This window comes from Miniopterus schreibersii (genome assembly GCF_964146895.1).
Source record: "Miniopterus schreibersii genome assembly, chromosome: 5".
Classification (NCBI taxonomy): Eukaryota; Metazoa; Chordata; class Mammalia; order Chiroptera; family Miniopteridae; genus Miniopterus; species Miniopterus schreibersii.
In genome coordinates, this window is record NC_138106.1 from 54,355,196 (window position 1) to 54,380,040 (window position 24,845).

Sequence of the window (24,845 nt, forward strand, 5' to 3'; positions counted from 1 at the left end):
GTCCCTTCACTAGAGCTCAGAACGAGTGCCTGTGAGCAACTGAATCTGTACATGGACCCTTTAAGAGTGTGCCTAGGTTTCTAGCAGCCCTCTATCTCACCAAGGGGGATCCCAGCAGAGTTGGGTAGGGTGAGGTCTCATGGAGTCACCAGGGTGGGATGAGCAGTGTTTTCCCAATTAATGCAGATTCAGATTTGGCCCTGCCTCCCCTGCAGGCAGCATGCGGGGGGGGGGGGGGGGGGGGGGGGGCTTAACACAAGAACAATGGTTAACACCCCCACCCCAAGCCACACAGTTCAATCTCTCTGCATATGTCTCTGACACCCTTCAAGCTGCTGTCTCTTTGCTAAAGCTCAGGGTGAGTGCCTATGAGCAAGTGGCCCTTTAAGAGGATGCGCCTGGCTTTCCAGCCACCCTCCATCTCACAGGACAGAATTGCCACTAATCTTCACAGCCAGGTGTTGTGGAGACTGCTCTTCCCCTCATTGGATCCCTGGGCTAGGAAGCCTTGTGTGGGGCTAAGACCCCTTGTTGCTTGGTGGGGACCTCTGCAGCTGAGATATCTCTCCCAAGTCTCAATTGCCACACATGGGTGTGGGACCAGCCTGTTTTACCTCTCCACCTTCCTACTAGTCTGGAGGTAGCCTGTGCTTTACATCCTTAGTTATAGGAGTTCTGTTCAGCTAGAGTTCAGGTGGTTCTCCAGGTTGATTGCTCTAGAATTTAAATTATAATCTTGATGTGGTTGTGGGAGGAGAGGAGCACAGCACTTACCTACTCTGCCATCTTGACTGGAACTCACTAAAAAATGTATTTATATGTAAGTATTAAAAAAGAAATCAGAATAGAAGTAAAACAAGGAACTGACACTAGAATGAGGCTGGGAATAAATTTTACATACCACGAAGTCCTATATAATTGCTCAGATGTGGCCTAAATTTTGATTCTGAGCTCCAGTTATGATATTCACAGGGTCCAAAAAGATAAAAGTAGAACCAGTTTTTCCTGGGTACTGAGTTCAGGGAGAAATTGATTTATTAATGTACATTTCAAATACCAAATGTCTTAAGGATGAATTTCTCCCACTGTTTTAGATTTCAGATCGTCTCAGGCTTTGTGGGTCCATTTACACTGGGGTATTCTCAGTAAATGTTTCACTTATAAATTGGTGAAAATTCAAGTGACCCCAAAAACAACTTCATCCATCATTCAGTTGTATTTGCAGTGTTAAACTCATGGTCAGACGTTTCTTGGAGTCCTCCAGGAAACAACAGCAGACCTAATTAGAAGTCAGGCAAACCAAAGACCTGAGCTAACTGAAGGACACTGGGAGCCTCCAGAGCTCTCAGTGAAAAGGCTTCCCTAGAATTAGTTCTTCTTTTGGACCTGAAAATCCCACTAGTAATATCAGTCTAGTCCCATCCTTCAGACAAAGTTTAAAGCTCTTCCTTTTTGTTAGAGTGAAAACTGGAAAGGAGGTCAGGAACGGAGAAGTAATCCAGATTTGGGGAAGGGCCTGAAGATCATGGGACATGTTGTCCTAGTTCACCATTGTGTCCTCTTGTTGCCCATACTTGAAGCTTAGTGAAACTTAATGGTTTAATAGAAGGAAAGAGGGAAGGAGGGGAGGGTAAGAGGGAGGGAGGAAGGAAGGAAGGGAGAGAGAGAGAAAAAAAGATGAGCAGACGGCCTGTTTGAAGTACTGCAGAGCTTGCAGGGGAACTCTTATCTTGTTGGCTGGATTAGAATCACATGTTAAGTTTGTATTTATTTTTTATTCAACATATATACCACAAAATCTAGTTTTTAAAGTAAAAAAAATGTTAAAGTTATTCTCTAGATTTGTATTAACTGTCAAAGGGGATCCACCCTGATAAAAACCTGATTCAGATCAAATTTTTCTAACTAATAGTTGGCTTGAACAATATAAAACTACATGGCTCTGTTATATTGCTCCCTATTTTGGCTAGGGTTATTATTATCAACATTTATCTTCTCTTTTTTTTCTCCCTTCCTTTTCAGTCCTATTTTTATTTTTAAATCATTCTCTTCGGAAAGGTAACTACTGTCAGTTTGGCTAAAGTTGTTGAGCTTATCATATAAAGTGACATCAGCTCAACTTAAGTAAATGGGAAACATCAGCTCAACAGGCCCGATTCATCAGATGTAGTCATAAAGGTTGCATCAGTTTCAAAGGCTTTGATTATTGAAAGTTTTTAAGACCTGCTTAAAGAGAGAATCGAATCCCTCAATCCATGGGTCTTAACTTGGGAGAACACAGACCTGTTTGAGATTCTAATAAGAGCCTGACCTTATTCCTATGAAAGTAGAAATATGTCCATTCATGAAAAAAAAAATGTAGATGCCCCCTAAAGCCACATATACTTCTTAAGGACCTATAGATACTTAAAATGTGCTTCAGAAATGTTATACGTATGAATGAAAATTTAAGTAATATGAAAGACACACTCAATTACAGTATTGAGATCATAGATAGAATGGTATTGTAAACACTTTAAACAAGTTAGTAATTTTTATTATCTTTGTCCAGCTAACATAAGAAGCCTTGCCTACAAAATTATATACAGGCTGTCCCCAACTTTCATAGGTGATATATTTCTGAAAGTATCTTTGAAAGTCAATTTTCTGAAAGTTGAACAATTTATTTATGTTTTATGAGAATTCTATTACCAATGATTTAAAAAAAAAAAAAACACCAAAAAAACCAAACCATGATGATCTCTAATGGTTCTTGTACCCTGGGCCTAGATAATCTGGAAGATAGAGGAGAACAGTCCCTGGCAGCTGGCCCACAGCATCCCCTTTCCACTCAGGAATGGGTAAGTAAAGCAGGGCTGCTCTCCTTCCCACAGGCTGATGACTCTCAGTTCACCCACAGCGGCAGTGGTGCCTGCCACGTGCTAGATGTATAGAGCCAGAGTAGAAGAAAGGAGTCTTATTCTGCCTTTTGCTTTCCACTTACATAAGTGATTTCCCCAGTGTTGCCAGCCACCCTCCCTCTAAACACTGTGAAGAAGCCAGTGAGACAGAAACTGAGAGCCATCTGCTCTAGATGGTGGAAACTGTGAGTAAGCAACCTCCCTCCAGTGTCTTATCTTCTAGTCCATAAGCTCAGCAAGTCCCCCTCAGAATTTAGGCAAAGTCCCGCCCGGGGCAGGGCAACAGATGTTGATATAGGGACTAAAGCATCTGACTTACCACAGGCATCCCTGTGTTTTCCAGAGAGGAACTGCTCTTTCCTCGTGTGACCAACATGTGATAGCTTAAGGTCATCACTAATCAGCTAATCTATGAAAGGGGAACCTCAGCATGCTGAAGGTATCGGGGTACAGTGTGGAAAAGAGTGATGGAAGAGGCTGGGTTGTGGAACCTGGCCACCCTAGCCCTATTTCATGTACTGACCCACTTTCCCCACGTGAGCCGTGGCCCAGATTGAAAGCTCAAGGGCTTTCGGCCCTGCCATTGGACTTAGGCCTGTTGACTTGACCGAAATTCCTGTTGGTTTTAATTTGAGAGCCGGTGTTTCCTCCCAAGTCACAGAGACGTCAAATTCCCATCTCCCTCTACAGCATCTCTCCCTTGCACTATTCTCATTTTATACATCCGGACTGAGGAAGGACTGGATTTCACACCTAATTAAAAGAGATTGTATTGCCTGCTGTTTCCTTTCTTGTTCATTTTCCCTTGTGCACTGGCAGCTTTTTATTCTCATGCTAAACCCCATCCCGGACCCCTGCAGTTTAAGGGACAGAGAGCAGCTGGGTTCCTACAAAACAGAGAGGTGGGCCCTCTGTCACCTATTTCAGCACAAGCAGGTTTTCCCGCCGGTGCTCACTCCGCTCAGCCCTGTCCATGTTGTGTTCACTCAAAGAACGTAATCACTTAGGATGCGTGGCCACTTTCAGCGGTAGATTCCTCACATTTCTAGTGGATGCCATCCCAGGCTGCCTCTGTATTTTTACTCCAGTGAAAAGGAGATAGGTTAGTACTTTAAAACACACAGAGAACTATTTTTAATCACTTTTTTCACTTCGCCCTCAGTTCTATGTTCTTACTGCTGTGGGGGTTTTTAGGTGGGGTGGCCTTCCTGAATACACGTCATCTTTGTAAAGTTGTATGGTTTTGTAGAGTGAGAGGTTTTTTCCCTTGGTTTTTTGTGTGTGTTTTTTTTTGAATAGCCCAAATGCCTATTCAGTGCCAATCTAGGAAAGAATGGAGTCAGCATTTTCACGCCATTCCTTCCTATACAGTCTCTGAATAACCATCTAATCAAGATTTGTTTTCAATGAGGACAAATCTCCTACAGTAGAGTATTTCAGATTTATTCCATTGGAATCTATACATTACTGCCCATTGGGTGAAAAGGACATGTTTCACAAAAGCCTGGACATTGCTTTGCTGTGGCAGAAACTTTTTCCCACTGTATTCGTGTTCAAAAATGAAAGAAAGCCTGGGAAAGGAATTGCTTCAGCATTGTGTGCTGGCAGAACGAGGCGCGCTTGAATGGAGAGCCAGGGTCCCCATCACATCTGTACCCATTTCAGCAAAACCGACTCAGCCCTTCCTGGCTGCTCCCTGCCATGCAGGACCAGGGTACTCGGGAGATGTGAAAAGAGGGCGTCTGTAAAAACCCACTGAGGCTTGTCAGGTCAGACTGTGCATGTGTGCAGGTTTGTGTTTGTCTCTATGGCTTTTAATAAAGGTGGTTGCTGGAAGCCGTTCCATCCTTGCTGCTTGACACAGTCCTTCAAGGAGGAGACATCTGCACAGCCAAGCTCCATGGGACTTGGCGTGTGGCATATCCCTCTTTCTATGCTTGTTCCCCTTCCTGACGCTCTGTGTCCTTACCCGAGTCACTGCACCAGAAAAGGGTTTTGCCCCAGCTGGAAACTTTTCCCTAGCAGGGGAGTCGGACAGAACTGGAAAAGACAATGATTCAGTAAAAGCCCCAAGTATTACAAAGATATCATGTGGCAGCAGAAGAGTTAGGACTTGTTAGGCCCACTACCCCAGGGACCTTCCCACCAGGGAAGAGGCCTGGGTTGGGGCCCCTGCTGGCTTGGTGACGCAGGGTCATCCACAGGGAGTCCACCAGTGAGTTCCCACTAAGGAATAGATTACTGGGGGGTGTTTATATTAATGGAAAACTCTGGGAATCCCCCCAAGGAAAGAGCAGCCTAGGAAAGAGATTATTTCAATCTGCACCTGAACCCTATCATACACAGAATAATCATACACAGGATATCACACTGAGGACGGACTGCTGTGGGGAATGCAAGCGGGGAGACTGAGGCAGGTGCCAGGCAGGCGGGCAGTCACCACAGCTAAAAACAATCACGCGCAAGCTCCAGAGCCCTCACTCAGGACTCGCATCACCTTTACATAAGAAAAGCTGGCTCAGTTATTCTCCTTTTAGCTATATGGTAGAGCAATACAATAGTAATTTCAGAATATAAATAACAACCTAGAGATTAACCAGTAGAATAGCCTATAGAAATATAAACAATAGGTAAGACTAAAATTAACACACCTAAACAGATGTAAATTCTTTAGCAAAGGTCAGATAAGAAGGTGTATTCATTAACCGTGAAAGGCCAAAACAGAAACCAGAACAAAGCATGATGTCATGTTGTTTAACCAGCAATAAAGTCAAATAATATAAATACAGTTGTAACAAGGCAATAAAGGAAGAAGCTGATTGTCCTGATGCTCTGAACGCTGTCTCTATGTCCTTCATTCTTCGCCGACGCCGTCCACACCTTTGGGGACCCCTGGACTGCTGGGGCTGGACCCCGGCAGATGGTGACACCATTACTGCGTAATCATAACTGAGACTATTTAAGAGATTGTGTGTGTGTGTGATTACCTCTATAGGGTCTACCTGATTGTTTAGGTAGACTCAACCACTTCATTCAAACGAGCAGTTTAAATTTTCCTCATGAGATTGTGTGTGTATGAATGTGAGTGATACGACAGTTTTTGCTGTCAATCATTTCCATCTCTAAATCAACCTCCTTCGTCATTTTTAGTGTCTATTTCTTCTTCTATGTCTATGTCCTGAGAACAAGAATGTCCTCACCTATGTCTTGAGAACTTGGATGGCCCTAGATCTTTGGGCAATCTGAGTCTCGTTCCTCAGCAATCCAGTGTTACGCAGTGAAAAGAGTGTCAGGGGCATGCCTGGGTTCTAATCCCAGCTCTGCCACTTACTTAGCTCTGTAAAACTTTGGGCAAGTCATTTAGACACTTGGAGAACCTCGACCGCCTCTTTTATGAAATAGTAATTGTAGGACCTGTTCTAAAAGCATATAATACTGTTGTAAATAGTAGTTGAGATGCTACATGTGAAAGAGTTGTGTACGCTGTAAAACACTACACGAATATTAATGATTATGATCATTGTGATAGAGCTTCTCCCCAGAATTATCAGAAAGAGGACAACTCTTCATCAGATATAACATCTCTTGTGATACATTTTTGGTTGGTGCTGTGAGCAAGGGTGTGTTTAAAGAGTGCTTTCACCTCTGTGGGGAAAACTATTTTTCATATGGCAGTGAGTCAGGCTACCCACAGCTTTCGCATAGTTGTTGTTCCTACGGGGAGCTGTTTGACACTTCCCTCAGAGATGCTGATCTTATCAGAGTCCAATAGTTTCAGTGGTTACGGTTTTACTTAAATGAAAGAGACCTTAGGGGATGGTAACATTGTATATAGAAAACTCTACAGGACAAATTGTCTCATCTCTTTTATTGTTCCATTTATAAACAAAAAATATGTTCTTTAGTAGATGACTATTGTTGAAGTCCCAAGACCTAGAAAGTTGAGCAGCATGCTAGTTCATGTATGTGTATAGAAGTAGCTGGAGGGCATGCTAGACAAACCCTTTCACACGCCTTTACCACAGACCCATGGGCACCTAAGGGCCAGACTTCATTCAGGGGCAAAGCATGCAAAAGTACTGATGGCGATAAGAGTGTGAACTCTAGAACTAGACTGCCTGGGTTCAAATGCCAGCTCTACCACCAGCTGCTTGTGTGGCCTTGAGCAAATTTCTTAATTTCTCTGGCCTCAGTTTCCTCATCTGAAAAATGGGAATAATAATACTACCTACATCATAGGGTTGTTCTGAGGATTAAATGAAGTAATGTACATGAAGTAGTTAGACCACTTCTAACAGTAGTTAGGATTTGATACATGGTAAGCTCTAAAAAAAAAAAAAAAAAAAAGATTTGGTCTTGTTATTATTATCATGGTACAAATGCATGGGGGACTCAGAAAGAACCTGGAATTTGGTCTGCTACTTCTTTCCTCACTATTCCTTCCTGGGTTATTGGGGCCTTCCTCTGGGGCCATATTTTGTATTAACCCAGTTACAGAGGATTCACCATGATTCTTTAGTCTGGCAAAGACAATTTGTTTTACGTGAGTGAAAAAAATAGAAACAATCGCCTAATGAACTATTTTAGGCAAGGAACAGACCCAGTGGAAGTTGAAACAAGAAGAAATTCTCTTATGTAAAAAATTGTACAAATCACTGAAAGTGAACAGAGCCTGTAGGCAGTTAGTAAGTTAAGTGGTTACATGTGAGGCTGAGTAAATGTAAAAATGGGAACAGAAGAAATGACGTGGTCACAACGACTGAGCCGACAGCGTGAGGAGATTGAGTGAAGCAAGGAAGAAATTCTAGCTGAGCCGAGGCTTTCCTGAGCAGGTCCTCTCTCCTAGGGCTGAGGAGCCGTCTGCAGGCCATTCCCTCCGGGGTTCCTTCCAGCAAGGCACCGAGAGCTCATTCACAGCCAACGGTCACTAGTACTTGGGCCACCTGGTTTTGAAAGCCCACTTACTTGGCCTCCCTCTCTCAAGGTGATTGTTCAGTCGTGAAGGCAAAAGTGGGGAATGTGACTGAAGAGTGGTTTGGAGAGAAGGATTCTTTAGAACCATTTGAGAGGTGAGGCAGAAAAGGAAGGAAGCCCTAAGACTGATTGTTATAGCCACCTGTTTTATTTCTTCAATCTGTGACCTAAATGTCACTAACGTTATCCCTTGTCTGCACAGCCCAGGGCATAAAGGTGGGTAGCTGACCATTGCCTTCCTCCTGGGAGCTGTGGGATACTTCCCTCTTGCAAGTGCAGGGAGCACCCAGTTGCCTAGGATGCTCGTACGTCCCACTCCTGGTTGAGTCCTGCTGTCCTGACTAATTACTGTGTTCCTTTCTCTCTCAAAGTGCCCAGTGAGAATGCTAAATATGATCACTGAGTGTACTCCAGTCTCCCAGGTCAATGCTGCCATCTCTGACTTTTTTAACATTTCTTCCTCATTAAGCCTCAGAAAATTCAGAAAATCACCACATCACATATATATAACCACCCTAGAAAGTTCTCAGATTGTCGGAGGTGACAAGAATGTTACCTGTAGCATGTTCTGCCCCTGTAGCTGGCAGGCAGCATTCTACAACGTGCCCCTCAACTGGAAACCGTGGTAGCAGCTGTTTGGTGAATATCTTAGTCCAGGTGGACTTTTCCAAGAATTTTTTGTATACATGGTGTGGATTTGGGGAATATGCCACATAAATTAATAGGAAGGGCATTTATTTTTTACTATGAATGTTGTTGCAGGCTATGAATAAAGTAAGGAACTTTAAAAAGTTGGGGAAAATGTAAGCTTTCCCAAAGGACCTGGACTTAGGCCTGTCCCAAGGAGTTTCTTAAGAACAAGTCTTCCATTTGCCTTTCACTTCTTATTTACTGAAGTTGTAGGAGTGGCAGGCAAATGACCCATCTGCTAATTGGGCTACTCTGACTGACAACCCTGGCTAACGCTCTAGGGGATTAATACGGATTCATTGCCCTAAAACAGCTGGGACACTGTTGGGACACAATGCGAGGCCTTGTTCCCATAGGATACCATACCCTCAGCTTGACCCCTGTGCAAACTCCGTCCATCTCCCCCGAGCCCTCTTGTGTCTGCAGGGCGGGTGGGTCTACAGCCATGAGCATTACCCACCTGCGACCTACGTGTTAGGAGTGCCATCAGCTAGCTCTGACCCACGCCCCGTTTTGTGTCTGTCTTGCCGTGCAGGTGACATCAGTTGCAAGGGGATGACCGAGCGCATTCACAGCATCAACCTTCACAACTTCAGCAATTCCGTGCTCGAGACCCTCAACGAGCAGCGCAACCGTGGCCACTTCTGTGACGTGACGGTGCGCATCCACGGGAGCATGCTGCGCGCACACCGCTGCGTGCTGGCAGCCGGCAGCCCCTTCTTCCAGGACAAGCTGCTGCTGGGCTACAGTGACATCGAGATCCCGTCCGTGGTGTCGGTGCAGTCGGTGCAAAAGCTCATTGACTTCATGTACAGTGGCGTGCTGCGCGTCTCGCAGTCGGAAGCCCTGCAGATCCTCACGGCCGCCAGCATCCTGCAGATCAAAACAGTCATCGATGAGTGCACGCGCATCGTGTCCCAGAACGTGGGCGATGTGTTCCCGGGGATCCAGGACTCGGGCCAGGACACGCCGCGGGGCACTCCCGAGTCGGGCACCTCGGGCCAGAGCAGCGACACGGAGTCGGGCTACCTGCAGGGCCACCCGCAGCACAGCGTGGACAGGATCTACTCCGCGCTCTACGCCTGCTCCATGCAGAACGGCAGCGGCGAGCGCTCCTTCTACAGCGGGGCGGTGGTCAGCCACCACGAGACGGCGCTCGGCCTGCCCCGCGACCACCACATGGAAGACCCCAGCTGGATCACGCGCATCCATGAGCGCTCGCAGCAGATGGAGCGCTACCTGTCCACCACCCCGGAGACCACACACTGCCGCAAGCAGCCCCGGCCTGTGCGCATCCAGACCCTGGTGGGCAACATCCACATCAAGCAGGAGATGGAGGACGATTATGACTACTACGGGCAGCAAAGGGTGCAGATCCTGGAACGCAACGAATCCGAGGAGTGCACGGAAGACACCGACCAGGCCGAGGGCACCGAGAGTGAGCCCAAGGGCGAAAGCTTCGACTCGGGCGTCAGCTCCTCCATAGGCACCGAGCCCGATTCGGTGGAGCAGCAGTTCGGCCCTGGGGCGGCCCGGGATAGCCAGGCTGAACCTGCCCAGCCTGAGCAGGCTGCGGAAGCCCCTGCAGAGGGCGCCCCGCAGCCACACCAGCTAGAGACAGGTACCTCCTCTCCAGAAAGAAGCACCGAGGTGGAGATGGACAACACGGTCATCACTGTCAGCAACAGCTCCGACAAGAGCGCCCTGCAGCAGCCTTCGGTCAACACGTCCATTGGGCAGCCATTGCCAAGTACCCAGCTCTACTTACGCCAGACAGAAACCCTCACCAGCAACTTGAGGATGCCTCTGACCTTGACCAGCAACACACAGGTCATTGGCACAGCCGGCAACACCTACCTGCCGGCCCTCTTCACTACCCAGCCCGCAGGCAGCGGCCCCAAGCCTTTCCTCTTCAGCCTGCCACAGCCCCTGGCAGGTCAGCAGACCCAGTTTGTGACAGTGTCCCAGCCCGGCCTGTCGACCTTTACTGCACAGCTGCCAGCGCCACAGCCCCTGGCCCCATCTGCAGGCCACAGCACAGCCAGTGGGCAGGGCGAAAAAAAGCCTTATGAGTGCACTCTCTGCAACAAGACTTTCACCGCCAAACAGAACTACGTCAAGCACATGTTTGTACACACAGGTGAGTGCAGCGCCCCCCCCCCAAGTCTGGCAGCTGGGGTGGGTGTGGAGATAGTGGGAAGGGAGGGGAAGAACAGCAGATAGAAGGGAAGGTTTAGAGTCATTTTTCAGATTTTTAAGGAGAACCCACTGTAGGCCATCCTTTAGAAGCCCCAACTGTCCCCATCATGGGAGCAAAGCACCCTGCCACCAAAAGACAAAAATCACAGAAACCCTTTATGGAGAAGGGCCAAATGGGGAAAAGCCTGATAAAGAATTTACAGGCACAACATCCCTTAAATACTTTGCACTTTGTAATATGTTCTTTGATCCAAGGCGTTTAAAACTGGAAAAGTCCTTGGAGATCATATACTCCACTTACCTTATTTTACAGACCAAAGTCATTAGGCAGAGCACGGAAGGGTGTTAGTCTGAAGTAAGTTCTATACGAACCATTAGCTCGAAGAGGCCACAGCAAGGCTGGTGCAAGCTTAAGCTGCACTTATGGTCCCTGAAATGAGGAGGAGTGACAGACTCACTCTGTTTCCTATTGCTTATGCTTCATTTCAACATCTAGAGACCACAGCCTATTCTGATACCTTTTAAAAGGGCAATAGATTAATTGAGACACATTCAGAGGAGTGTGACTAGAATGATGAAGGGAAGCAAAGCCTTGGCATACGAATCATGGTTGAAGGTCCTGGGATGTTCCGATTGCAGAAAAGACTTGGGGCATCATATAAGCCATACTCAAGAGTCCAGCTTCAGGGACAGCATAACAGTAGTTCAGCAGGAGCTCTGGATCCAGATTGCTTGGGTTTGAATTTAGATTTAGTGACTACTGAACTTTGTCACCCTGGGGAAATTACTTAACCTTTCTATACTTCCGTTTCCTTGTCAATATAATGGGGGTGATAGTGATAGATATTTCATTTAATGCTGTTTTGAGGATTAAGTGAATTAATAAATATAAACTTCTTAAAACAATTCCTAGTGCATAAGCACTCTATAAATGATAGCTATTATTAGCACTATTAACATTATTTAAATGGTTGGGAGGAAAGAGAGTAAGCTTGTTTTGTCTCGTTCCAAAAGGTAGAACTGGACTCATGACTGGAAACAGTAAGGAGACTCTTTCAACTAAATAAAATGATTGTTGACAGTCAGAGATGCTCTAAGATGGGATTGACAGCCTCCAGAAGGAGCGAGTTCCTATAATTAGAGGGGTTCAAGAAGAGAATGGATGATCATTTCCTAAGAATGTTGTAGAAGGGGTTCAGTCATCAAGTGAGTAGTTGGGAAAGATGGTGTTTCACTGCAGTATCCTGTGACTCCAGAGCTAAGATCTGACCTCCCAGCCAGTGCTCTTTCCTGGCTCCATAATGGGACAGACATAGAAGCAAGAACTCCATGGATGCTCTTCCATATAAGAGACCACATTTGTGAAATAATTTCATATGGAGTCTCTTGCCCCTGAAAATACCTATTGCATCAGTGATCACCATATTTGAAATTCCTATTATTACAGTCACTCTTCTGGTAAACCTCTGATTCCAGAATATCCTTATTAAATGACAAATAAGTTGCCAGGGGAAAGTTACGTTTTGAACTACAATACACGAAATCAAATTAATCCTCAAAGCAACCTTGCACGAGTAGCCAGGGCCTAGGATATAAAGCAGATAATTTTAAATTAGGGAATGAGAGAGAAGGAGAGCAACAGACACTGAGACAAAGTACACAACGTAGAAGTAAACAGCTACACTAGAACATTACTGAAGGTGAGCTTTTCCTTCTTTGCAGTTCAGCTGAAGTCAAGACATCATGTAAACCCATGTACTTACCTTTATGCAAATTAGTTGTTTTTAAAGGTGACAGTTTTCACACCTCTAAAAGAGCATACAGATGCACTACAGAATTTAGGAAGAAAATCAGGTAGTGGTGAGTCACTATGTTTACTTGGGGTGAACATGAATGCTCTAATAACCTGAGACCAATCAAGGAAATTTTCCATGTGGTATGGATATCATCATTATTTGGTAAATTAATCAAATAGTAATATTTTTATTTATGTGGCAATTTATAGTTTACAGAGTACTCTCATACAGTTTATGTTCTTTCCTCCTCTAAATAGCTGTCTTATAAACCATAAAATTAAGGATCAAGGGAGAAAAGAGACTATTTGTGGAAGTGTCTTCCTAGCCAAAGTTGACTTTCTTGGTCTTGAATAAACATTTTTATTCTCTCCTTCTGTGCATCTCTTCCAGTAAACCTAGCAGAGATGAAATTCACACATTCTAGTAGATCACATATTAAAATAAGGCTTTAAATCTGCAACATAAAAGGTTCAGTGTACTACTAAAATTTGTCTTTGTAGTGCATAAGCACATTTATCCAATGGATTCACCAGAGGATTTGTTGGTTAACACAAATAACTAGATTTGCCCATAAGAAAACCAGCAGTGGGTTTGTACATTTATGCATCATAGATACAAAAGCTACAAGTAAATTCATTTTATAATTCTAAGTAATGCTTAAAGTGTAGCCTTCAGATATGTAGTAAACTGTGAGGATCTTTAGTAAATTATGAAGGTGTTTGTATTGGTGTGTATAACACAGCCACATCTGAGAACTATTAATAATGTACATATATCACTCTAGTACCTCATTTAAAAGACACAACACTCTTCTCTTTCGCCCCAGAATTATTTGGCATGTCAGTTTGGAAGGGCAATCTGCCTATCAAGACTTTGTCTGACTGAAGGAGTCCATAACCTAACAATGTTTAAGAACAACTGGTCTAGATTTTCAAAAGGCAACACAGCCTGATCATATGGAAGTAATGCAGGACCTGGATTCACTGTGGCCTACATTTCAAAACAAAGTTCTCACCAATTTCTTGGGAAAACATCACAAAAGTAGGGCCTCCCAACTTTACAGGAGCCCAGCAGAAATGATAAAAATTTAGAGCAAAAAGTCTAAATGTTGATCTAAAAAGACTCTAGAAAGTACTGGGGATACTTGGAAAAATAGGGATGGATTTAGTATTCTTATCTATAGTCTAACCAAAAAGAATCCTACCAATAAAGTATATTAACAGAGCTCAAAGGGAAGGCATTTGGGTCCTTGGCATCACAGCTGCTATGCATGGTCACTGGCTTAGCATTTCAGTAGCTCCGTTTCATGTAAGTGATACTTGCTTTCAACAACTGCAGAAAATCAATTTTGAAATTGGATTCCAAGTAAAATTCTATGTATCTGTATGTTAATGATCCACATATTCATTGAGAGGAAGTGTTTGAGACAAATAAGTAGACTATTGTATTTACTTTGGCGCAAAGCTCTAACTTAGAGAACCAAGGAAGCCCTGGTTATAAAGCATATTCCAAAACTATTACAATACTAAAATGTAGAGTGGGGACATAAGTGAAAGATGATTGTACTGGAATTATATTATTTGGGTTGAGTTTGGTTCCTCTAATTGTGGCCTTACGCAAGTCACTTAATTTCATAACCCTCCGGTTCTTTGAGTTTAAAATGGAAATAATAATTTGCCTGCCTTTTGAGTAGCTGTAAAGGTATGATGAATGGGAGAGCTTTTCATAAAAGGTAAAGTACTACTTAATGTTTAACAAGGTTATCATCATCATTACTGTACCCCCTCCTCCTAGGAGACATTGGGTTTCTTTGCTCTATATCCAATCTCTAAATAATAAGCTCTCGACATGTTTCCTTCCTCTATGGAATTCAAGTGCTGAGGCAATGTGATACTCCTTGGGTTTCCCTTGAACTTCCTTCTGACTCCTTAAGTATTTTTTTTTTAAGAGTAAAAGAAAATCTCTCACCTAATTGCTCTTTTTCTGCCAGACAAACCACAGTAGGACTTCATCTCTTCTAGGAGTTTCTCAGTTCACTTTACTGCATCTTTATAAAATTTGTAAGAAAGGAAACCAAGAGTTAAGGAGATATTTGAAAACAAGAGCATCGGAGAAAAAACAAAGATAACACAAACCATCCTGTAGTGGGACAAAGCAGGACTCCTCTATGCTTCCTCCCAAGATTAAAAAACAAAAGTCAAAGGAGTGGGAATGGAAGGAGAAGACAGAGGACATGGAAGGATAAGTGTCAGTGTGGATGAAAAGGAAGCAATAGGGAAAACTCAGAGATAACTGGTTCGGGAAGTGCGAGCCCATGCCAGCAGCATGCAGGTTCTCCGGCCCAACCCCGCCCTGCATCGGGACCTCTGGGGGTGCAACCCAGCCGTCTGTCTTAACGAGCCCTGCCTCACAAATTCAGAGTCACCTCCTTAGACGGCTAGGTGATCAGGAGGAAGATGGCATCTGGTCGCTTTTGTTACATAGCATTGTTCTCTAAAATTCCACTCATAAGAATCCATGTGTTTGGAAAAAGTATACCGGAGTAATGGATAACAACTTGGTTTCATTGTGGAAGCAAGAATCTCTCGTGTGAGACGTGAGCTAAGTCCCTCAAACTGCACAGGTGCCACGGCACAAGTATCCCTTCTGGCACGTAACAGGACTGACCTGTATTATCATCATGTGGGTATCTTTACACCTTCCCATTAGAATGAGAACTCTGTGAGAGCAGAAACAACTTTACATATAATTATATATCTTTAAAAGATACATAAAGATAGATAATATATATCTTATACTTCAAATATACCCAGCATAATACCTTATAAACAAACATTCAACAAATGTTGATCAGTGAAGGAACTGAATTCTTCTCTGACAGTTCTTCTCCAGAAGGAAAAGTGGTCTGTTTCCAGAGTGGTTTACTTAGTGTATAAGATAGCTCCACAGAAATAATGCAAAAATACTTTGCACATTTATACCTTAAGTGCTTCTCCAAGGATGTGAACATGCTTTAGATACCATGTTCTATTTGTTCTTACCCTGCTCTATGTAACAAAATTGCACACATAATAATAAGATTGACCAAGATGCTATTTAGGGTATTTATTTACCACCAGGTCTAGGGTTATCAACCTCAGCAAACAAAAATACAGGAAACTCAGTTAAATTTGAATTTTGGATAAATAGTATTTTTCAGTCTGTCTTGTGCAATATTTGTGACATACTTAGACTAAAAAATCATTGTTTATCAGATACTCAGATTTTACTGGATGTCATATCATTTATCTGGCAGTGCTATCCCAGTGGAACTTTTCTTTAAAACCCAATCTTTGGACTTTTTGCTTTAAAATCTATAAATGAATATAGGTTAGTGCATGCAGTTGCTTAAAAAAATTTGTTGAGTAAGTGAATGAACATTCAGAAATGTGAGCATGCTTTTCAAGAGAATGTAATTCAAGGGACTTATACATAAATGCATTATTTTCTCAGCAAGACTTGAGTTTCTTTTCCCTTCCTTCTTTTTCATTTTTATTTGCTAGAGAATATATTGTGTCTGTGTTCCTACTTATGTTTCCTTCACCAACAAATGGTAGGTGGTTGGGTCTTTTTCTGAATTATTTTATCAGCAGCCCATTCAGTGGTTTTTAGCCCATTAGTGTCCTCTGCACATAGGATCATTTTGTTTACTTTGAGAAGCTCGGCAACTTCAGCCATGAATTTGATATAAATAGTTATAGCAATGATAGTAACATAACAATGTCATCAATAGAGTAATAATAGTGAGATCGAGATGATATGATAATTCTCAAATAGAGACGGGGCTATTAATTATATCAAGCTGTGGACTAATGAGTGAGTATCAGGTATGAATGAGAAAGCCTTAGTTTTACCACTTTCTGACTGAGTGACTTTAGGTAAATTCTGTAATCAATATGAACCTCAGCTTTTTGCCACATAAGATACAGATCTTAATAATAGTTACTTTACATGGTTGCTCTGAGAACCAAATAATATAATTTATGTAAAAACACTTAACTGTAAATGCTGTAACATTACCAGACATTTAGGAACAACCATGTTATGTGTTGTAGCAGCATCAGACATCCTGCAGCATAACCCAGGGCGCAGGAGATTGTTAGCAGGGGAAGGAGGGGATCACCTGTCCCCTGGGGCCATACTCTCAGTCTTACTGACTTGCCGAGTCCCCTTCAGGATGTTACTGTACCCCTCTAATGGAGATACCACCTTCTGGGGAGGTTAATATCTACCCCACTCCTAAAGTTGGAAGAAAAGTTGAGTAATAAGGGTGAAATTCCCCGAGATCTTCGAAATTCTGCTTAACACCAAAATATTTTAGTTGTCATTCAAGCCAGAGATGTTTTGTGAATGCAGTGTGTCCCCAATAGGCAATCCCCCTCCCCCACCAGAAGGCCTCACAGGCCAAGCTGGCTCTGGGTTGGCACCCCGGAACCGAGAGGAAGGCTGACAGCACCCGGATCTCAGGTGTGCAGCCCCCCCCCACCCATGGGACTTCCCTGGCGGAGCGCAGACCCTCAGTCAGTGAAGGCTGATGCCATCTGAACACCCTTCCGTTGTTGTCACTGAGCGTTTCCCACTTTCTGTTCCAATCTTGATTTTCCCCATTCAGAGCACCTGCGATTTCAGGGACCCCTTCTATTTTCCTTGCCCATAGCCACCTTCCGCAGGCCGCACCCCCTCTTCCCTCCAAGATGCCTGCCCTCACCGCGCCCAGGCTGGGTCTTCTGGGCCCTCGCCTGAGGACGGTGTTGTGCTAGAGCGGATGATGGAGAAACCTAGAAATTGGAGGAGAGAGGTGGAAACAGTGCTCAGAAAACATCCTGGTAACAGCATTCAGTGTCCTTCCAGCAACCCAGGAAAAGCCTGGGTAGAATGAGAAAGAATCAGCAGGATTAGTGGGCTCTTGCTGAGCCCCCAGGACAGAGGTCACCATTCAGAATCGGGATGGCTTAGCCCATTAGGATGTATTTTACTTGAACTTCGGGCAGACTCTCTGCATCTATTAACCTCCCCCCACACACTTGTCCGTCACGGTAGTGCTGGCACAGGAGAAGGAGCTGAAAAGCGGCTCTTTAGAGAGCATGAGCCAAAAGATGGAGGAAAGTGTATGCGTCCACTACTCCCCCACCCTTGGAACAGTAAAGGACACTGCCCCCCTAGATTCCTCACATGCTGTCTGCTTTCTCCATCCCCAGAGCTCAGTTGTTGCTAAGAAATCCTCAGTGCCATTTGCTGACATTTTATTCATGGCACCACTTCTTCCATTAGCATATACAACTGGGAGCAGTCTATATACCCTTATCTCTGAATTACGTAGCGGCTATATCGATCATCTGAAACTACTGTTTTTCAAATCCTGGGTTGGCTTCCCCACACCACACCAGTCATTTCTCCCTTGGTTTCATTTATCGTCAGTTCCTTTGTGCCGAAGGGAACGGTTGAGTTTTTCTTAAAATGGTCACATACTCTGTGCTAAGTGCCTTATCTCTTTAATTTTCAAAATGCCTTCACAAGACAGGTATTTACTGTATTATTCTCAAGTTACAGATAAGGAAACTGAGGCTTAGAGAGGTTAAGTAACATGCCCAAGTCACTCAGCCAAGGAAATTGAATTCATATCTGACTCCTGCATCTGATTAGCCCCAAAACGGATCATTTTAAAGCTAAGGGGCTTATATGAGCTTCCCCCTCACATTAAAATTCTAGTGTCTGTTTTGTACTTTGTGGGCTTTTTTGCTTTGAATCTAAGGAACTGGGCTTGCCGTTTCTGGCCATAAGTTCACACCTAGAAAACCATCCACTACCTTCATCTTCTCTTCACGGAGAGCAAAAGTCCGCAGACCACATCATGCCATGTGTAATTCTGAAAGCCCTTTGGGGGTCGCTATAGGTAATATGCAGGGGGGGAAAAACAGGAAAGAAAAATATTAACAGTGTTTCTACTGAGTCATATTGTTTCAAATGCAAACATAGAAATAAAAGTTGTGGACACCTGACTACCCTGAAAATACACCCCATTTAGTAAGACAGTCCTGGAATGCCTGTGCTCCACCAACACAGCACCTTAATAATTACTGAGAGCACTTTCCTTTAAGGGGCTCCCAAGTGCTTGCTTTGCAAACATTTTCCCTCATTAATTGTCACACCATTTTCCATGGCAGGGAATGGAACAGGATGCTTTGCACTATTTAAAATGTGGGACTGCGGATGCATTGAGTGATTTAAGCAGGTTGCCCTCAAGTCATACACTGACAAGGCTGGGACTGGAGTCCTCAGGGGCGTGGGCCGCGGTGGACAGAACACCACCGAATCTGCAAAGGACCATGGCAGGTGCTCGGTCCTGCTCACTTTCAGAAGGGAAACAAACCCAGAGAGATGAGAACACGTAGAAAGCCCAGGGTTGCACAGATAATTAATGGCCGAACCAACACTTGGTGCATGCAAAGCGCATACAGATCTGTGCTATGAAGGGAAAGATGACAACTGTGAAGAATCAATTTAAAGTCAAATGAGAAGGGTGTGAAAGTAAAAAGCCTTCATCAGTGACCTTGCCTGGAGGGAAAAAACACGAGAAGGTAAAAGTTTCAAAGGGTGAGATCTCTCTAATATAGACAATGTTTCAACTCCCTAGCAGCCAAAATACCATCTGGTACTTAAGAAGGCATGCTTCCCATGAAAGGTGACAGGTGGACATGTTTTAAAGATAGTTGGCCAGCCTATTGTAGCCTTTAGAGAGTGTACCCAGACTACCAGGATGGCAAAGACCAGCTTGAGTTCCAAACATGTTTACAGCTGACAGAAATGTTTCAACTAAAAATAACTTGCATGACTCTCTCTCCTAGAGTCTCTCATTTCAAAAAAATGTATCTATGTAAACACCATGCAGGGGCTGAACGCTTCATTTAGGAAGGAGGCTTCCTGAAACGCCCTCATATTAGTGTAAAAGTGAAATAAATGTTTCTCTTCTAACCTTGTGATCCTGTGGATCAGACTATCCCATTAGTGGGAATGAGGGAGAGGAAATCAGAAGGGAGTTGAGAGGAACGGGAGGCAGGCCAAAGTGTTTGTGAATAAGTAAAGGAGAAAATTCAAAGGTCCATGAAATTAGGAAATTTGTGGAGTGATTCCTGAACGAAACAGCCATTTCTCACAATCGTGTGCTTCAAAGCATATTCTTTTCTGTTTACAACACAATGAGGAAGCTTTCTGATGGGATAAAGTTTCATAAAGCAGATCAAGAGCGTAAAGCACCAACACTGAGTGTGGCGTATGGTAAACACTCAATCCAGGGTGACTGTTTTCATGGCCATTATTACTATGACACATCAAACCTCTTCTGTTCCGTAGTGGGGGGGCGGGGGGGAATGGGAACAGAAGGCGCATATTTTAATTGAAGTTAACTCAAATTTAAGAAATAGATTTCCTACCTTGATGCATAGTCCAGATGTTGAAATATTACCATAGAGAACTTCAAAGGCCCTGGGGGCTTTAGGCTGGGTTGTGGAATCGTCCATAGAACTAGGACTTTCTTTTCTGATGAAGTGGCCAATCAGAAATGAGGTGGGAGATGGAAGCACCTTAATGTAGTTCATCTCACCTGTCAAGAGCAGAGCTGAAAACAAACAGCACCAACAAAAAACAAGTCTCTGTTTATCCAGAGATGTCACAGGCCTATGGATGTTACTTAGAGCAGAGCACCTCGTGTGGTCATTCAGTGACAATATTCATACTTACCTTACTGCTTTTAACAAGCTTGATGGCTTGGTTTCTTAAGTCAACAGCAAACCAAAGCAGTAAACTGAGGAGAAAGAAGAGTTTCAGCCAACAGACTGAGATTAAAGGAGAAAACTATTTTTAAAATTGACCCAAGAGGTCAAAAAAAGCATATGGAAACATTTAATGGGGGGGGGGGAATAGTGTTGTAATAGGAATACCATGCGAGTATTCCCACACCACACTTGGTGGTCTGCAGAGTGATTTCATATGTTTTTTTTTTTATGTCAACACGAGCACAGTGAGGTACACAGGACTGTATACATCAGAGGCTTTTGGAGATTTGTCAGAGTAGTGGGCCATATGTTGGGGCCTGGACTGGAACAGGACCATTTGAGAGCACCGTGCTGTTTGCCACCTACTCAACCCTCCACACCAGACAAGGCCAGTTCAGTGCAGTCAATTAACAGAATAGCCAATTAACTCTTAAGTTACATTTTAGGAAGATTTCTGTCTAAAGTAGATAAAATTGAAAGTGTCACTCTTCCGAATGGCTCATTCCTATGTTGCCCAGTATTTGCCAGACCTAAAATCAAGACATGAGTGGGTTTACAAGATAGAATACTGAAAATGGAGAGTGTCACCAAGGAGCCAAGCTACGTGATCACTGTGCTTAGTTCCCAGAGATTGTGGAGAACCCCATGTCTCCAAAGATCTTCCTTCTCTCTTATTTCTTACATTTGTTTGATAACATTAATGGTAAACACATAGTTAAATCCCCTAGTGATGACAAGGAAAACGACCCCCTTAAAGTAGCCTTTAAAGACTTTTAGTGGGGAATATCTTGTAGCTTTCCAAGGAAGCCATTTCCGACACAGGGACACAGAAACGCTAGACTGCCCTGGCATCACCTTAAAGCAAGGTTTCTCAGCATGAGAGGCCAGGGAGGACTGGATCTTTCCAATCAAGAGTGACCCATTCACGAATCAGACCTTATTTTTTTAATTTGTTTTTGTTTTTGTTTCTTTGTTGTCTTGTGTTTCTGCCTCCCTCCCCCGCTCTGTCTCGCCCCATCCTGCTCGCTGTCTCCTCCCACATCCCCAGGCGAGAAGCCCCACCAATGCAGCATCTGTTGGCGCTCCTTCTCCTTAAAGGATTACCTTATCAAGCACATGGTGACACACACAGGCGTGAGGGCGTACCAGTGTAGCATCTGCAACAAGCGCTTCACCCAGAAGAGCTCTCTCAACGTGCACATGCGCCTCCACCGGGGGGAGAAGTCCTACGAGTGCTACATCTGCAAAAAGAAGTTCTCCCACAAGACCCTCCTGGAGCGACACGTGGCCCTGCACAGCGCCAGCAACGGGACCCCTCCCGCGGGCACACCCCCGGGAGCCCGCGCTGGCCCCCCGGGGGTGGTGGCCTGCACGGAGGGGACCACTTACGTCTGCTCCGTCTGTCCAGCAAAGTTTGACCAAATCGAGCAGTTCAACGACCACATGAGGATGCACGTGTCTGACGGATAAGTAATATCTTTCTCTTTCTTATGAACAAAACAACAAAAAAGAAACAAACAAAAAAAAGCTATGGCACTAGAATTTAAGAAATGTTTCGGTTTCGTTTTTACTTTCTTGTTTTTGTTTTTGTTTCGTTTCATTTTGTACTACATGAAGAACTGTTTTTTGCCTGCTGGTACATTACATTTCCGGAGGCTCGGGTGAAGAATAGTTTTCCCAGCCTCCCTCGGATGGTGGCCTTAAGGCCTGGTAGTGTTTCAAGAGGTCCACTGGTTGGATCTCTAGCTACTGGCCTCTAAATACAACCCTTCTTTACAAAAAAATCTTTTTAAAAAAGTTAAAAAAAAAAAGTTTTTTTTCTCACTTGTGAAGAGCACTACAAAAAATATATAACGAAATCTAAAAGGCCGACTGTCTTTAAGTACACCGCTTGCAGTGTTTCAGTGGACATTTTCACAATTCTGGCCACTTGGACTTCACAGTAACCAGTTAAAACTGTGGAATCTCACTTCTGGTTGAAAACCCAGAGGAGAGGCCCTGCTGATTTCCACCTACCATGTTGTCTGATTTCATAAAAGGGCTGTGGAGGTGGGAAGGGGCAGTGGGTTTGGTGATGTGGGGAAGGCGAATGGCAGGCTTCTCCCCCAGATTCTGCTTGTCCACACACCCCAGCCCACCTCCTCCAGGCCCCCCGTTCATCAGAAGCCAGGAAGACTTGGACGAGCATCAAGCAACAGTGGCTATCGTATTTATTCAGTGTCTTCGCTGAGCCACAGCCTCAGCTCAATCAAGAGGGACTTTCATGAAAGGCAGGAATGCAGATAAAACAAAGATATCAGAGGTTTGCACCTACGTTTCTATAGGTACAAGAGAAGGATTATTTCCAACAATCTTTGCAAAAAAAAAATTACAAAAAAAAGTGTCAGGATATATTCTTGTGGAAGAGAAAGAGAAAGAGAAATGAAAGGGGGGGGACAATAAAAAGTTCTTGAGGCTTTTTTAATTCAAAATTTTATAGAGGGGCAAAAGTGACGTTTACCAGATAGAATGCCGATTTTTTTAATATATTTACAACAGTATTTGTGTAAAAAAAAAACAAAAAAAAGTGAGATTGTTAAAAGTAATTTTTTTTTCCATTTTGGTTTTGCATACACTGCCACCAATCCCTTCTCTTTTATTTTATTTCACACACATATATATATTTTTTGTTAAGTCAAGACTGTTAAGGTTAGCGATACTGCTTCCAGATAGAAAGAATAAAAGGCAATTAAAGTTATATTTGAAAGAGAGGAAGGATATTTTCTTCATATTTTTTTTAATTTTTCTTAATTTTTATTATTTTAAGTATTGCCTGGGTTGATGAGGGCCTCTGTGGCCCGCCCATCCCTGCTGTAATTTGAACTGCTGCTTTGTATTTTGATATGTAGTTCTTTGACTTTTAGGAAGCCTAGGTTGCTCCACTGAATTTTTTTTTTTTTCAACTGATCCATTTAGAATTCTGTTCTTTTTCATGGGAGGGACTTTAACTTTCAGAAACAGATTTCTTAGTTCTCTAGAAGTTCATTGAGATCTTATGATTGTAGAATTTCTATGGACTTGACTGCTTTCTTTGATGAAACACTAGTAGTTTAGAGGTCTTGACAAATGGGTTCTTTCCCTTTGTGGTCAGCCTGGAGGAGGAGCTCACAGAACTCCGCCATAGCTCCTCACCCTTCACAGCTACAGAGAGCAACAGTAGCAGAAGCCTGTGACAGAGCAGGAAGCCTCGATGCCAAAATTACTTTCTTCCTTCCAGATATCACCTTCCGACTATTTCCACCATGGTTGAGAGGGTGAAATAAGATGACCATTCTCTAGCTGATTCATTAACCCTTGCTTTTTGGAAAGGCTATAAAGAAGGTAACATTTCTCAGATGCCAGCATTCATCATTCAAAGGCCACCTACCCATTGCATCATCCAAGGTGCCACTCTCTCTTCCTAATTGAGATTTCTCTCCTCGGTCCTGATCAAGGTATTATAATAGAGATTTTTCTATTTATAGACAGTGTCCTGAAGGGGTTCCAACTCAAGTACAGGAATTCTTAAACCTAACACATGCCAAAGGTGATTACATTGCCGGGCATATTTTTAACACTCTTAAGGGGGAAATTAAAACTTTAAACAAAGCAGAAACACCAAACTAGAATTTTAAAAGAGAAAACAATAGAGTATTTTAGTTTCAAAATTATTTTGTATTTTAACTGATTTTTTTTCCAGCAACTTATTTTCAAAAACTATAGCAAAGAAGTCTTCCAAGGGAAGCAGCTCTGTAATGGCTAAATTGGTTTCACCCATGTATTTTAGACTTTTGGTTAAATCAGATTTTATCCATAATTTCTTGGTGATGTTAGTATGGTTAGTGCAGCTGGAGTATATGTGAGTTTGATTTGGTCCTGTGGTCTTTAACTCAGTAAATATTTTGCTAGACGTTTTAATGTAGACTTGGATGGTTAATTGACTGTTGAGTATCACCCATCATGATTTCTAAGAGAAGGCCTGCCAAGAACTGCATGTCCAAATTGACCTGTTTTAAAAGTTAGTAGAAAACAACTTGAAAAATAAGAAAAAGCCCATTTTTCTCTTGCTAATTTTTCTTTTTAAAATAGCAATGTTGTAAGACTAATATTTCCATGTAATACCAACAGAGGGAGCGTTAGTTAATTAACCACGTCATGAAATTGTTTTGATATTTTGAAAACAAGTCATTCAACCTACAAAAGAAAAAATTGACATTAAGAAAAAAAATTTTTTCGTCTAGACGAAAATGACATGATATCACTCAGCATATCTTATAAACAAATAAAGGTCAAAAGCCACTTTGAAATATTTTTCAATTATTTGACAGTAGCTTTTAAAACAGTGTTCTTATTTAAATCTTAGCAAAGTAGACAGAATTCAGAATACCTCCAGAAAAGTTGATCTTGGGTGCCATTATGAGCCACCTTTACCTATCTGTTTCTCAAATTCAAAGGAA

General features: G+C 43.2%; 1 protein-coding gene across 19 annotated transcripts in view; it reads left to right on the forward strand.

Moving 5' to 3' along the window:
- The window catches only part of ZBTB20 (zinc finger and BTB domain containing 20), a 726,721-nt gene extending 702,141 nt beyond the window's left edge, over positions 1-24,580 (forward strand). For all 19 annotated transcript variants that reach the window (XM_081138873.1, XM_081138863.1, XM_081138860.1 and 16 more), the window contains 2 exons: positions 9,100-10,704; positions 21,419-24,580. In XM_081138873.1, coding sequence (XP_080994999.1) covers positions 9,100-10,704; positions 21,419-21,840 — 2,027 coding nt within the window. In that variant the 3' untranslated portion in view covers positions 21,841-24,580. The remainder of the gene's footprint in view (positions 1-9,099; positions 10,705-21,418) is intronic.
- The last annotated feature ends 265 nt before the right edge of the window (positions 24,581-24,845 follow it).